At 28.3% G+C, this 16,476-nt stretch overlaps 1 protein-coding gene across 27 annotated transcripts in view; it reads left to right on the forward strand.

Moving 5' to 3' along the window:
• The first annotated feature begins 209 nt into the window (after positions 1-209).
• Positions 210-16,476, forward strand: part of LOC129987967 (basement membrane-specific heparan sulfate proteoglycan core protein-like) — a 273,803-nt gene continuing 257,536 nt past the window's right edge. For 20 of the 27 annotated variants that reach the window (XM_056095992.1, XM_056095993.1, XM_056095995.1 and 17 more), the window contains exon 1: positions 210-568. In XM_056095992.1, coding sequence (XP_055951967.1) covers positions 485-568 — 84 coding nt within the window. In that variant the 5' untranslated portion in view covers positions 210-484. The remainder of the gene's footprint in view (positions 569-16,476) is intronic. The other 7 variants (XM_056096012.1, XM_056096004.1, XM_056096018.1 and 4 more) reach the window with 1 other exon arrangement.

Raw genomic sequence — 16,476 nt, forward strand, 5'->3', positions numbered from 1 at the left:
TATTAAAGTCATTTTTATAAGCCATTCTGAATTTAATCCTCCACTCTTTCTTTTTTTTGTAGTAAGATAGCGAAAAAGAATCGTTTTCATTATTAGATCGATCTTTTTTGTTTCACGGTCATGTTGGCGAATTCGGCTTGGCGAGAATCTCTGTACGGCGCAAATTCCCGGCAACCACAGACAGTATCGTGATTATGTTGGCTCCTCAGCTTTTTCTTCGAGCCTTGCCGGTTCGGTTTGACAGACCCTCTCCCCAACCAACAGAGCGTTCATGAATGGGGAACTGTGAGTGTATCTGATATTGTTGAGGGGAGTGCAAGGAAGAGGGGAAGAAAAAACAAAATATTTTGTTCACGATCTTCTTTCTTTGATTGTTTTTTCCGGTGTTTAGAAAAACAATAAAAACTTTTGGATTGGGAGGGACCTGAAAGTAAAAAAAAATTCACACTTGTAGTAAATTGACTGGTCTTTCCCCTTAACCCCGATGGCGGTCCCGAAAGTGTTATGTTCTGCAGTTCTTTTCTCATGTTTCGTAGTTTTCGGGACATTTGGAGCATCTCACCATCAGGTAAGAACAGTTTTTATGAATTGTTCTGAAACGGCCGATTTTCATTTTTTATTCACTTTATTGCAGACGATTAATAAAATATGATTGCTGATGAAAAAACTTGAATTTTGCTAATTCCGGAATTATAAATTTGCTATTGCGGTTATTTGATTATTTTTACGATATATTCATAAACTTTAATAATCTAGTATATGTAAGAATACTGATATAAAAAAATGCAATAAATTAAGAATGCATAAAAATTTATATATATATATTAATGTGTAATAAATTTTAGTTCATGAAATGACGAAATTAATTTTTTCATAATTAATTTTTATGTTTTATATTTTATTGCTTTCATTTTTTACAATTAAATTAAAAAATGCTGAACATTCTTGAATGATTTTTCTAAACAGTTCTAAATATCTGAGCATTTTGTAAATTTAAAGCTTATTTATATTTTGGAAAAATCGTTCATCTTTGCTGATTATAATTAATTACTGTTAATTAAAAAAAATCTAAGGTTCATTTAAAAAATATATGCATATTTTTACAGTAAATGGAATGAAATATAAATTTATATCTTTTTAGATGAAATTCAGTTTATTAATTACATGCAATTATGCAATAAAATGTATTAATTTTTTATATATATTTTTGAAACCAAATCATAGTTAACGATGAAATGGTGGTGTTCTCAGTTAACATAAATCATGCAGTCCAAAAAGAAAAGAAAAAAAAATGAGTGCATTTAACAAGCTGCTAAACGATGCTCACTCAATTATCGTTAAGAATGCATTTGCATTTAAAAAGTGTTCTTTACAGCAGAAACAATTATAACTTGTTTCTCCCCTTCTAACTCTCATTAATTAGCGTGTTTCACCTGTCTTAACCATCTGCCGGTTTAAAAGAAGAATTTGAAACTGGATTTTTCCAATTCCGCAAAGTTACCCTGTATTCTCTCATGCTGCTAATTTAAATGGCGATTGTTCAGATCATAAAGGATTACTGTGTCAGGAAGATCCGGCAGCTTTTATTCCTGTTTCTCTCCCGCGGGCTTCAGAATGAAAAAAGAATTCTTTATTTTCGCCGCTGTGACTTAATGATAAACATTATTATTTAATGAAATGGCGACGAATTCATGCAAATATATGTTTAATATAATCTAAGATTGCTTATATTAGCGGAAATTCTACGTGTATTTTACGAAAGTAAAATTTAAAATCCATTTGGTAACATATTGTCCATAATTTATAAACCTTAACAATTTGCAGTGTATTTATTTTTGGTTTCTAAATGTGTGATTTCTTATATTGAAAACTTCTTAAAAGTTATCTTATTTTATTGCTTAAGTAATATCAAATAAATGATACTGATTCTTTCTGATAGTAAGATTTATTTTATCGTAATTGCATTTAAAATTTTCACTCGTATAGGTTCTGATAATATTATCGAATTGTGAAGAAATAAGCAACTCTTGATTTATTTTTTTTAAAGACAAGATTTTGACTTTAGATTAAATATTGTCTTTCTATTGTAAATTGTTTTTAGATCAAAATATTTCAACTTTTGTCCTTTCACTCGCGACTCTATAGTTTCCAATAAAAAAAATTATTCTTTGTCTTTAACTATTTCTAAAATAAGTTAAGTTCTTAATATAATTGCATGCAGTTTTCTTTAAGAACTTCTGTTCTTGCGGAGAGATAAAGCAACAACTCAGTGCAACAGGGAAACATGTTCTAAACAGTAATATATAGTGTTTTTGCATAGGAAAATAGTTGTTTTAGTGCAGAAAAGTTTTTGTGGTGATTTTTTTCTCTCGTTCAATTATTGCATTATATAAGATTGAAGCTGCTTCCATTTTTTTCAGAAAACTACATATACTTTGCTGTTTTATAATAAGAACCTATTAATCAGCGGCGAATAAAAGATGCAACTTCTGTAGATAAAATGAATATTCAATCACAAAAAAATATTTTAAAAATAAAATATTCTATAGAAAATCGCAATTACTTACGAAAAACTCTTTTTTATTTTACTAAACGATCTGAAAAACAAGATTAATAAGGTAAAAAAGTTATTCTTTTTGAATCCTAATTCTAAGGGTTGAGTGGGAAATATCAAACAGAAGTGAAAGTATTTGAAGGAAGAAAAAAATCGTCTGTACTTCTACGATTCTTCCATTCTTCGAACCACTTTTTAAAAAGCCATTGATAAAGAGTTCGGTTAGATCGGCTTAAATTTAACCCATTAGTTTTTCCTTCTAGACATCTTATACGTGAAGTAGGAAAAGAAAAAAAATAAAGTGTTTCGCCGGCAAATTGAAGGTCTCTCCATAAGAACGATTCGTCGAGGAAAAGTGTAGTTTACTTCTACGGCGTTGATTAAACTTGTCTCGAGAAATGAACCCAACATAAAACTGTTGCACTGTTGACACTTTTATCGCAACATTTACGACTTTGTATTAAAAATGTGATTTGATTTCTCGTATAAAGAGAATATGTTTCTGGAAGAAAAGTGGATTTTTTTTTATTATAACCAAAAAAAGCTAGATATTAAAAAAAAAAAAACTTAGATATTATGTTCAAAATTAATTAGACTACTTTAATTATCTGAGACTTAAACTGATTTCCATTACAATGTGCAGATTTTTTTTTATATCAATCAGGAAAATGAAATTTTTATTCGGAAAGGTCGAATGTCGAGAACGTGTACCGGTACAGAATCGAAAATTTATTCAAGAAAGAATTTGCATATGCATGAACTTAACATTAATCGTATGAATTCATACTGAACTGCCTTTATTCTCTTAAATAAAGTGATAATATATTTCGTGTAACAAAAATATAAAAGGTAATAATGCAGAATTTCCTTTTTTTTTTTTGAAAGTATAATTATATCTTTTTAAATTTTTTATTTATGCATTAAGTCAAATTCAGGACAGTCCGGGATAGTTATTTCAAAACGGGATATTTTTAACTATCGGCTCAGCTGTGGTTTTTATCATTTGACCACGATTTAAAACTTGGCTGCCGAATAACTCCCGTTTTGCATTCAACTAGTGTTTTAATCTTATCTAAACGAAATTTTGTTAACAAACGTGTTTTTAAATGCAATATGTAACAACGGGCCACAGTTATTATTTGACCCAAAAATAATCTAATACAAAAATGCACAGAAATCCAATAACAATAGAGTAAACCAAGAAATTGCGTGGAATAACTGGGACGTTTTTCCAAAGTTATTCGATGTTTGAAAAAAATTATCGAAGAGATATAGCTATAGCTTAATAATTTCTTTTGCTCAGAAAATGAATAAAAGAAATTGCAGCGAAATCGAGTTATAAAAATTTAAAACATCTGATTGTTTTTAATGTCTCTAAATAACGAATCTGGATTTTGACCTGTGGTTAATGGTCTTTTTTTTTTTTTTTTTTTTTTTCCCGCTGAAAATTGAATATTGAGATTCTCTTCAGTAAAAGGTTGATTTTTTTTGAAATGAAGTAACTATTAAACGTCTAGATGGCAATATATTTATGTAACTTCTTAGTAAATATACCGATCTATTCAGATAAATAGATAGGTAAAAATTTATATTTAATCAAATAATTCATCATTTTAACTTTTGCTATGCGCATATCGTGACCAGAGGTTCCTGAACAATTCCAGCTTTCCAATCACTGCGGAGTCGGAAAAAAAAATTCTCATAAGCTTTCAATAACATCTATTTATAATTACTATAACGTTTTACCTGTATGAAATTAATATTCTTAATATGATTGATTCTAAATAGTTTTTAACATTTACTTGAATTAGATTATCCGTGACAAAAATTTATCAGCTTAAAAAAAATGTCCTTGAAGGATTATCTGTGTTGAAAAGGACAAGCATAATCCTTATTCATTCAATTATATATCAAACTTACTGTATCAAAATTGAGAAATAAAGTAATATTTAATGTACATTTTTTTAAAAATACGATGGATTATATAAGGGTTCTATGATCTTTTTTTTTTTAAAAAAAAAAAAAATCCAAAAGTGTTTTAATCTAGTGCTTAAGCCTTCGCTATAAGGAGATCATCCTGTGAAACTGACAGAAATTGTGATGAAGAAACCCTGATCTGCAGTTCAGAAATTGAACTCCAACTGTACTCTTATTTATTCAACCATCGTTTAAAATACTTATTGGCTTGCATTTATTTATTTCTTTATGCAACAAAAGCTAACGGACGGATTCTACGCCCACAGAATGGGAAACGTTAATAATCATTTTTTTTAAATCCACAACTCGATTATGCCAGGCGAATAACGGCATAAATAAGTAGTCTTAACGATATTTCAATCCTACATAATCACGTGACCTGTCTATTCCACCACTGCTCCTCACACCTGATATTGGTGTACCCCGGGATTATCATTTGGTTCAACTCATCTTACAGATGACCGCGGAGTTTTTGAACCGGTTGTGCGACCCCTATGCATTGATGCAATCTGGTGCTCGGTTCCACCACACAGTGCCAGATTTCTTTCTTCTGCTTTTTTTTTTTTTTTTTGCTTTCAAATATCGTCTGCTGGTTTTTATTTTTTAGTATTCGCCTCTTTCAGTGCGGTAAGACCGCTTCTCGAGGTATTAAGATGGGTTCTAGGAGGTTTTGCCAGTGTTCGAATGATTAATTTCTGTCGGTGGAGAGTAGAAGTCGTGCGAACACATCTTCTTTCATGTTTCTTTTGATTTTGAAATTTTAGGTGTTTTTTTTTTTTTTTTTTGTGTGTGTGTGTGTGTGTGTGTGTGTGTGTGTGTGTGTGTGTGTGTATTTATTTTGAATTGGTGCAGTTTCAATAACATTTGTATTGCCATATAAAATTTTTAACTTTGTCAGAAAAGTATAAATTAGATAGTTGATTTTTTTTAACGTATATGAGAAATGTTATCAATGATTCTATAAAAAAGAAAATTAAATTTCTTCAATGTATCATTTATAAATAATTTAACAATTTCACTTCATCTATTCATTCCCTTTCAAAGTAATTGAAGCTTTTGTTTGTTTGGGACCTATATATAATATATTCGAACTTTTTGTTTTTACATAACTTGACTTATTTCATGCATGTGAAGATAGATTTCTATAACCGAATTTTCATTTATTTGATGTAGAATTTTGAAATTTTATACCCTTATATATTTAGATCATAATACATTCATTTACTAGTTTCAGAACTTCTAAAATTATGTGCCTTGCGTCTACTGCGAATTCCAGAATTTTTTTTTTTTCATTTGCTGTTATGAATAATATTAATAATGAATTGTAAATAAAAAAAAACACGAAGTAGGAAATAGTTGAAATAAAAATGCCTTTTTTGTACACGAATAAAAAGTAAATTTTTAAAAACTGTTATTTGTTTCTGATAACTAATATGAAATTTCTGGTCTTTTCTTGATATACAAATTTAAATTATAACTATCTATATTTATAAATAATCTGTTTTTTTATATTTAGATGGGGTTATAATAAAATGTTTTATAAATGTTCACTGAGAATTTTTAACTGGAAAAAAGATGCAAGCTTTTCATTTCTGTCGAGCAAAAAACCTTCATCTTTAACCCTTTATTATAATTATTTTACGTAACGTAATTAAATATTTTACGTAATTAATACTTAAATAACATTTCGTAAAACATTAATTAATCATTTAATGACGTTACTACTAAAAAAGAATTTTGTGGATTTTCTTTGATTTTGTTTCAAAATATCTTCCTTTCGCTTTTTATAGATTTTTTTTTTGGTTTGTATTTTTTTAATTCCATTGCTGAGGAATTTTTGTATAAAGTTGGGAAAAACGAGCAATTTTTTTTATATTTTATTTGACTGTATTATTTAGACTAAATAAACTAATACAATTTCTTATAGCAATAAAAAAAAACGTTACCATACTCTATAAATTTCAGTTTTATAAAAAAATATTCATTAACGAATTTATTAAGCGTAAACCATTCATTTCATAAATCAGCGTCTTTCTACATAAAAGGGAAAACACGCCGCAAAGTATCCTTATTCAATTTCCCGTGGCAAAAAAAAAGTATCAGGTGAAAATACTGATGCATAAATATTCTTAAAAAGTACCCATGAATAACAACTGGGAAGAAGGTCATGTGATGTTCCCAAAGAAAACATTCCACGCTCCACCGTCTTCTCTGATGTTCGAAAGTGCCAGTTTTTCAAGAGCGGCAAAAGAAAACAAAGGAATGGAAGGAAGGGGGAAAGTAAATGTTCTGACACGTCTCGAGTAAGAACGAAATTCAGAAACTTGAGTTAAACCGAGTGTTGAGTTAACACCAGTTTAAGTTTGCGTTAGTTAGTTGTTGTTAAAATTTCAATTTTTTCCTTTAGAAATCGATAACTATATTCCTCCCTTCGTACCCTCTATATTTTTATTTAATTTTAAATGATCGGAAAAATTTATAAGGCTTACGATGCATTAAAAATGTACATTTCCAGCTTATGTAGCCTTAAAAAAAGCCTAGTACGTATTCGTTTCTGTAGCCTTGGTAGATGTTAAAATTTTTGGTAAGATTTCTTTTTACTTTCTCGTATGCGTAGTTTAGATAAATTATATATTATAATATTCTATTGTGCAGCAGTGTCATGCAAGGTATTCTCTGGTATAACAAGTTTATTAGAGAGTATACGAGATAGTTTTGGGTAGACAATTCCTGCTTGTTTCAGTTTCTTTGGATCAAAATTCGCCAATTTACTCGCCAAGCTTGTTGAGAGCTTCACGAACCAAATGCTATAGTCTTCATTAAGTCAAGTCTATCGGAGTTGGGTTCTAATACAAACGTACTTGAGTTTCGGACTCTAGACATCATTATTAATGGGGCTTGGTAAATCTCAAGTAGTTTCTAGTATCCCCCCATTGTTAGGGCATAGAACATACGTAGATGCCTATTCAGATGTCATTATCTGACTATTACCTTTTGAGATACCGTAACTTGGTATGGGTTTGGCCCAAAAAGGTCAAATTCGAACCCCGATTCCATCGAAAAACCGCCTTCTATGTGAGACTAGTTTACGTATATTAAATCTGGCATTGAAGGTCAATTTTTTTCCCACTTGTATAGCTTGGAAAATTGGATGTCTTTCATCTTTTGACCACGGCTGAAAATTACAAGACCCGACCCAAATTAGGACGGCAGACAATTCATAGTAAAATAAAATAATTCACAATGAATGAAAAATATTCTATAATTGAAAATAAATTATAAAATTATCATTTTGAAATAATGAAGTGAAATTTATGAATGTTTATAGAGGTTTGCCAGATTCTGTAAAACCATATTTCATTTAGAGGAAAAATTATCTTACTAAGATTTTCAGAATTTTTTTTTTAGAATATATTTCTTTTCATAAGTGTTTATATAAATTTTAAAACAAAAATTTGCTGAAAATAATGTTTTAAACTGTGACTGTCACTTATATGCAAGTACGATAGTTCTGCGCCATCTAGCGAGAGTATTCCAAATTTTCTACCAAAATCTCATTACTTTCATAAATTGTTACTAATATTCAGGCATACACATATTTGTCCACATGTAGATGTGACCTCCCAATTCTCCCGACATAACAGCGTTAATGAAGATTTTTAAATAGTAATTCAGTAAAATAATTATGTAGAGGGGGAAAAAATTGCAATTTACAAAGATTGCAATCTGTAAAACTACAACAATCCATCATTAGTATTTCCAATTAATAATTATGTATAGTTTTTTCGCTATAAGTTATTAATTATGAATAACTATTTTAAGCCCTGTATGTTGTATCTCAGATCCATCAAAATTTTTTCTTCTAAAAAACTACCTGGAAACAAATTAAAAGTTCTCTCAAAACCTTATATTATTAAAATAAAGATGAGTTTTGACTAAGATTGATCGCATTTCATAGTATTTTTTTTTGTTTTATTTATATTTATAATAATTCTTTTAACTGTTTCCTTAACGTTATGATAATGAGTCGGTATTACTCATCATTATAAGCCATACCCGTTAATTAAATAAAGGAATTGCTTTCATTTTTTGCTGATTCATTATTTTAGATAGTTTAATACGTTAGAATAACAACATTGTAACGACTGTGTTGTTTCTTGAAAAAATAATTTGTTACATATTTGCCGCCTGTTTCTCAAGCTAGTATGAAAAAGAATCGTAAAACATTGAACTATGATAATTTTTGTAAACAAATGATATAAAAGAACATTTACAAGAAAGAAATCGTACACAAATTTATCAAATTCTAAAATGATGCACAGTTTCCACTTTATTGCCAGATGCAACAATAACATACTTAAGGCTTGTAAGAATTGCCAGATGTAAAGAACAAAATTTAAAAAAAATCTGTCATAAATGACAAGTTACATTTTTAGAATAAATTTTAAATTGAATTGTTCGTAATTTTAAAAATAACAATGATTTAAAAAATAAATTTAAATCATGTAATATTAAATTTTATTCATTATACAAATATTTTAAAATACATACATTTTTATAAAATCAAAGCATAAAATAATATTTATTAAATTAGAAATTATTCTTACGGTTTTAATTACAATTGCAGATAAAAAGAAATTATTTTGAACAACTTTAATAACTTTTAGAAATTTTGTTCCAACTTAACAAATTCTAAATGATGCACAGTTTCAACTTTGTTGCCAGATACAATTATAACGTAACTAAATTATGTGGGAGTTGCCAGATGCAAAGAATAAAATTAAACAATTTATCAAAAGTGACGCGTTTTATTTTTAAATTGAAATGTTCATAATTTTAAAAATAAAAGTGACTAAAAAATAAAGTTAAGCCATGTGATATTTGAACTTTTCATTATATAAATATTTTAAAAGACACACATTTTTATAAAAAAAAAACCTGAAGCGTAAAATAATATATATTGTTAGAAATTACATTTAGGTTTTAATTACAATTTCACATTAAAAAAAAGAATTATTCTGAATAAACTTTAATAATTATTGCAATGACTAATTTAAAATTTGATCTGTTTACAGCTAAAAAAAATTTGAGTTTAATAATAATAATACAATTTTTCAATGTAATTGAAATTAAAACCTATTTTAAGGAAGAATATAATAAAAGAACTTTCTGAAAAAGAATCAAGTCAATCAACCTTAAATAAAATATTAATCATATTTTCATACTAAATGAACTTGGTTACGATCATCACATGCAGAATTGAAATAGGAAACACGTTAACACCTGGCAGAACTCATCATAGAGATTAATTGTTCCTTTTTACCAGACGATAATTTAACTCCCAAGACGTGATGAAATCATACGATGCCATCCTACGCCAGGATAATGTGTTGAATACGGAAATGAAAAGGAAGAAGAATATTCTATCTTAAAGGTCGTGGTGTGATATCTTATCAGCTTATGATTTAATCACTTGGACACAGTTTTTTTATTTCATTTATTCTTTCTGCCGTGTTTGCAGTGAATAGTGCTCGTGATCTTCCTCGCGTAAATTTACTCGTTCTTTACTTATATTCTTGACAGTGATATTTCTTAGTATCATCTTGACATTGCACCACGTTCGTTCGTTCAAGGACATTATTTTTAACGTGAACTCTGCGACATGGTTGGCTTCCTTTTCTACATTTTGTTCTTCAGTGAAACAAAAAGTTCTTTTTTTAAAGTAAAACTACGACGAGGAAATAGAAAGTTATAAAACTAAAATTTTACAACTTTTGAAGAAGTAAAACTTGTGTGAAAGCGTTTGTCTTTTTTTTTTTTTATTAAAGTGTAGAAATTGAGAGATTTAAATTTCCACTTGAACTCTTTTGCAAAAAAGAAGTGTTTTGGAGAATCCATTTTGATAGGAAAAGTTTAAATTTATGCTGGAAAAAGATTGAGATAAGAAATAGCTGATTTATAACTGCAACCGAATGAAATAAAAAAAAATTAAATCTGAGCATACTTTCAGGTTTAATATCTACCGAATATGTAAATATTCGGTATTTACATATTTAATTTACATATTTAATTCGGTACTATCACTGCATTGTTCAGCGCAAAGTGCAGAATATTATTTTTTGATAAAATTTAATGGAAGAAAATAAAGGTTGTTTTGACTTTTATTAATCAACGTGAACCAAATTTTAACAATATAAGGCAAAAAAAAGAAAAAGAAAAAGAAATTTTGGAAATATTTTAGTTCTTTTAAGTAGACTTGTCTTAATTTGAAAATAAAACAGCTGGTTATCTGTAAATGGATTAATTTTGCATTATATTTTTAAGGCATATCTTTATTTTTGTACTTTTTCAAACAAACAAATTTCATTTTTACGCCCACTTTGAAGAAGTAATATCCAATACGTGTTCCGAATTCGAATTGAGTTTTCTTATGAAAATATCAGTCACCCCCCATCCCCCTAGAATGTGATTTTATATTTCACCGTCATGCATCTGCCCGTGTCATTTATTGATATTCTGATAAATGTCACCAAACGATAAAGTTGGTGTGATTCTCTTTCCTCTATATAAACTTACCGCTGATGTAATTTTTTAGGAATTTTTCCTCCATCTCTGTCGCTGAAGATGAATTGACTCTATCCAAGGCTGCAATGCGTAATAAAATCTAATCTGTTTCGAAGGCCAAAAAAATATAAAATAAAACATAAACAGAAGTTGAACCTTTCTTCAGTTTTTTTTTCTTGTTTTATTTTTATGACATACGACTGATACTGAATTATTAAACTCTTTGTCTCGTGCGTTATTTCAATATCGTTTGCTTATGAATTCCGGATAATAAAAGTTTCAAAATTAATATATTTACTTTAGAAAAAGAATTCGAATTCTTACAAGATGATTATTATGCTAATTTACATTGTATAAGTTTTGTTTCTCTTTAATTTGATTATTATTATAGCCTTAATTTGTGTAAAGCGAACAGAACCAAAAAGAATTTTTCTACTGAAGACGAAATATTTAAGTACTAGAATAATTTTTAATGGGACCGATCTTATTAAATGTCAGAATTCTTCGCTTTTATTACGAAATTAAATCGGAACAATGTGCTTTTTCTGGCTGAATCATGACCGCTGTTTCAAAAGAGAATTAATTGTTTATCTTTGATAATTTGTTCTACCTTTTTGGGAGAAATTGTTATAACCGCGGGTTAAATTCTTTCTTTCAGATATATAACGATCCAATTTAGTTCTTTAAACGGTGTTCCTTGGATATTAAAATTTTTTTTTCTTTGGTGCTGCATTTAATTGAATGCGATTCTTATCAACTTTTGAGATTAAGCCTGTTTGATTGGTTTTCTAGAACACACAGAAAGAATGGAACTGTAATTTATTAAGTAAAGATAAAAAGCAAAAAGCAACTTTTCTGAGAAATATGGAACTTTCTAATTGAAATGTTAATCTGAAAAGATATACTTAATGGTTTGTACTTAGAAATCTTTCGTTTATCTTCTAGTGATTAAATGAAGAAATTAAATCAAATTAAATTTTTTACGTAACTGGATGAGGTGTAATTTGTTTCCTTTAAATTAAAGAAAAACTTACTTTTTATGAAAAATGGAATTTTTTTTTCATGAAAAGTATTAAAATAAATGTAGCATTTCATTGGTGTTTTCCATTCCATTCTCAATTAATATATATTTCTATTTTTTTATTAAATAAATTATTTTATTTTTTGAAAAAAATTCACGGTTTTCTATTTTTTTAAAGTTAAGTAATTATTGCAAAATACGTCTATAAGTTTTATTTCATTAAAATTTTATGAAACTATGAATGTGTTGCTGATATTTACTATTGATGTTAACATTCCACAATATCTGTTAATTATTACGTTCAAATTGTGTAATTAATTTCTGCTATTTTATGAAGACAATTAAAGTTTATTATAAATTAATAACTTCTGACATATCTATTAAAGAATCAAACCTATTTTCATTGCATCTATTTTTTATACATTAAAAAAATATATCGTCAAGTTAATTGATTTCTAAGTGATTTATTGATATTAACTTAAGAAAGAAGACGAAATTAGAAGAAATCAAATCAAATTTAGCTGACTGGATTGCAAAAAAAGGCAATTTAAGAAAATTATTTAATTTCATGTTTTATTTAATTTAATTTTTAACAAGCTTTAAGTCGTTATTTTGCAGAATGACTAGTTAAACCATTTAATACACGGATTTTTTTAAACATTTTTACTGACTTTATCTGTTAATTAATGAAATAATTATTCTATGAAAAAACGGAACTTTACATCATTTGCATCTTTTAGAAATTATATAACGAATTATTGAAGAATGTCCCGACATAGATTTAAACTCCAAAGAGTATCATTTGCTAAGAACTAAATTTCATAAAATGAAGAAATATAATGCTTTTAGATGAAAATTTAATTTTTGAATTTTAAATTATGATGCCTGACTTCAGACAGTCAATAATTTCTTAATTAGTTTTATATTTAAAAATCTTTAAAAAAAATAAGGTCACAATTTTATGAAGGTTTTTCCCCCCTTCATATTTAAACTCAGTAGAATAATAATTTCTCAGGATGCTAAAAAGATAATCTTTTTAAATAATGATATTCTAAACTTAAAGAAACTTTATTGAGTTTTCATGGCAATTAAATAAGTTTTTTACCAAAAACTTTCTATATTGGAAAACATTGAGCTAAACATTGCTTTATGGCGGCCTTTACTTACAGGGGTGAACAGAATTTTTTTTTTGAGAATTCCAATGTCATTTTTTTATTTCATTTTTAAGCAGATAAATTAAACTATTCTTAGATCAAATTTGAAAGTCAGTTGTGTTTACCGTGCTTAGTTAAATCACATGTGTGTTAGTAGTAAAAATGTTTTGCGTTTTCTGGCCCGCCATCCTGGCTTCTTTAGAGGGAAAGGTTTTGCATTTTTTATTGTTTTTGATTTGGCTGCGAAACACAATGGGGCTATTAAGTAAGAAATGTAAACAAGTGCTGCAGCAAATGGAAACTTGATGACTTTGCCAGCTGTGTAAATAAAAAGATGAACGAAAAATTTACACCATTAGTGCAAACCTAAATTTAGGTGCAAATCTAAATACAAACTTGGTGGCGATAAAAAATGAAATTGATTTTATTTAAATTATAACATTATTTTAGATATTTAAATTCTCTTCTAAGAATCATAGATTTAATTGCTTCTTTTGTTACTTGCAAAAATGATAAATTTTTGAATGTCGAAATTATAAATTTTTGATTGCCAACTGATAAATTTTGATTGTCGAAATTATAAATTTTTGATTGCCAACTGATAAATTTTGATTGACGAAATTATAAATTTTTGATTGCCAACTGATAAATTTTGATTGTCGAAATTATAAATTTTTGATTGCCAACTGATAAATTTTGATTGTCGAAATTATAAATTTTTGATTGCCAACTGATAAATTTTGATTGTCGAAATTATAAATTTTTGATTGCCAACTGATAAATTTTGATTGTCGAAATATAAATTTTTGATTGCCAACTGATAAATTTTGATTGTCGAAACAGTCAAAATAATAAATTAAAAAAAAAATCGAAATTTTGTATTGTCGAAATGATAATTTTTTTAGTGCATTCAAAGTGACCTATATATTCAATCTTTGGCAAAAATTTCCTTGGTATATGTTTGTTTTTCTAAAAATTATGCTTGTAAAAATATTTAAATGTAGAAGTTTCCAAATTAATTGGTTAAACATTTTTCTCAATTTTTGCTCTAATCAATGTTCCTATATTTTGTAATTTTTGTCGTTGCATAAATTATATGCCTCTAATAGATGCGACGATTGACCATCAGACAATAGTTTGGTTTAATTGAATTAAGCTCTTATTTTTGAAGCTATACGCAGACTATTTGGGTACGGACTTCTTAATGGTGAGCCGTGATGAGATAAAATAGTTACTTAACTTATCGACTCGCAAATACGACGGATATTTGATATTTGGTCTCGAGTCTGTGATCCTTTGAAACAAAGTTCTGCGACCAAGAGGGGCCGTGGTGACCTAGTGATGAGGTCCAGGTCTCGGGGACGGGGGCCTCTAGGTTCGAAACCCGATTCCACTAAAGATTTGCTTTATATGCGTACCTAGTGCACTCTAAATCTGGCATCATGGGCGAGGAAGAGAATGCGAAGGAGAGAGAGTACCAAATCAGTTGTCATCCTCGTCATCTGACAGGGGGCTTAAAATTACGAGGTCCGCCCCAGAATTGTCCTAGAATTGTTTTCAAACTGGACGTTAATATAACTAAATTAAATCTGTGATCAGCATTTTATGCACCCGAACAGGTTATGTAGAATGAGGCCGAAACGTTTATTTCCTGAAAAAACATAAATTACTCGACAGTCCCATGGCAACATGGGGTTATTAAAATCATCTTTGTTTGGATTATCTGTATTCTAAATTTCGCAGTATTGTAACTTCATTTTTTTATTCGTCTTCTAAGTTGGATAGATATTAAACAGAAACACTTCTTCAGCTTTCAAGAATGGGAAAAAAAATCATGCGATTATATATTGGATTAAACGATGAAAACGGTTTGAATTGCAGAGCAATTATGTGCTCTATTGCTGGAAATTAAATGAAATTAAAAAAAATTGCAACATTAAAAAAAAAAACGTAAATGATTATTAAATTGGTATCAATTAAAAAATTTCAATTTTGTAATGGTGTGAACATGATTTAATTTCAATAATATTTTTAGAAGGTATCTAGGTATCATTTTTTGAAGGTATCACAAAAATTTAATTTTTAATTATAATAATAAAACTAACATACTCCGTGGTGCACATTTCCACCAAGTATTACTGAGGCAATTTTGATAGTGCTGGATCAAACAGTTTCTCTTATAGAGCCCCCCCCCCCTCAAACACACAAATACATACACATGTCCTTCTCTTTATTAGTAGTAGAGATGTACTCTGATATTTTCTTTTTAAACATAAGCAGTGATGATTTACTTATTTTCATTAAATCTATCTATTTATTTGAAGTGATATGTCGATTGAAATCGCATGATTTTTTAATTTTTTTTAGTTTGAAAATTATGCTTTTTGTTTTAATGTAATGTATTCAAGTTAGAGACAAAATGTAATGAAAAAACAAACAAACAACTTGAATGTTCGAATTATTTATTCGTTGACAGTATACATTTTTGATTGAATTATACCGCTTGTGGGAAAAAAAAAAATGTCACCTCCCAGATTATGATTTCGCGTGACATTTTTTAAAACATTTTAAGAGAAAAAAAAAATGAAGAAAAAAAAAACTATATATTAAGAATTGCATAAAAATGTTTTCTAGACCTCTGATTTCCGCCGAAATGCATTTCATAAATCATGTCAAGTAAAATTTAGTTCCGAATAAAGTTGGAACATAAAGAAAATATTTCGTAAATGAATTCGTTTTAGTATAAGCTATTTACAGTAAAGTTATTTTACTTGACTGGAAATGTACATATTCTCGAAAATTTCATAAGAAATCTTTATTTTTTTTTCTCTTTCTTCCCCCCCCCCCTTTTTTTTTTTCCTTTTTCATATTTAATGAACACCTGATTCTGAAGGGGTTTATGAGCAAGATTTGTTTAGAACATATCAGGCGTTCTATAAGAGTTCGTTAGAGAGGTGAAGCAAAAACTGTCACTTCTTTTTTTTATATTCTTCGAACTTTCTTTTGACTTCTTTCTGAGAATTTTTTTTTCTTCTTTCACTAGAATGGCCACCGAAAAAACCTGTTTTTTTCCCATCAAGAAGAGAAAATAATTGAATTTTTTATTTTTCGTTCAGGTTTTGCCGCTGGAATATTTTTTTGACAGTTTTTAAATGGCAACACTGCCTGATGTCATCGTTGCCGCCCGCGGCTGTATATAGTACCTC

Source organism: Argiope bruennichi, chromosome 10, assembly GCF_947563725.1.
Source record: "Argiope bruennichi chromosome 10, qqArgBrue1.1, whole genome shotgun sequence".
Taxonomy (NCBI): Eukaryota; Metazoa; Arthropoda; class Arachnida; order Araneae; family Araneidae; genus Argiope; species Argiope bruennichi.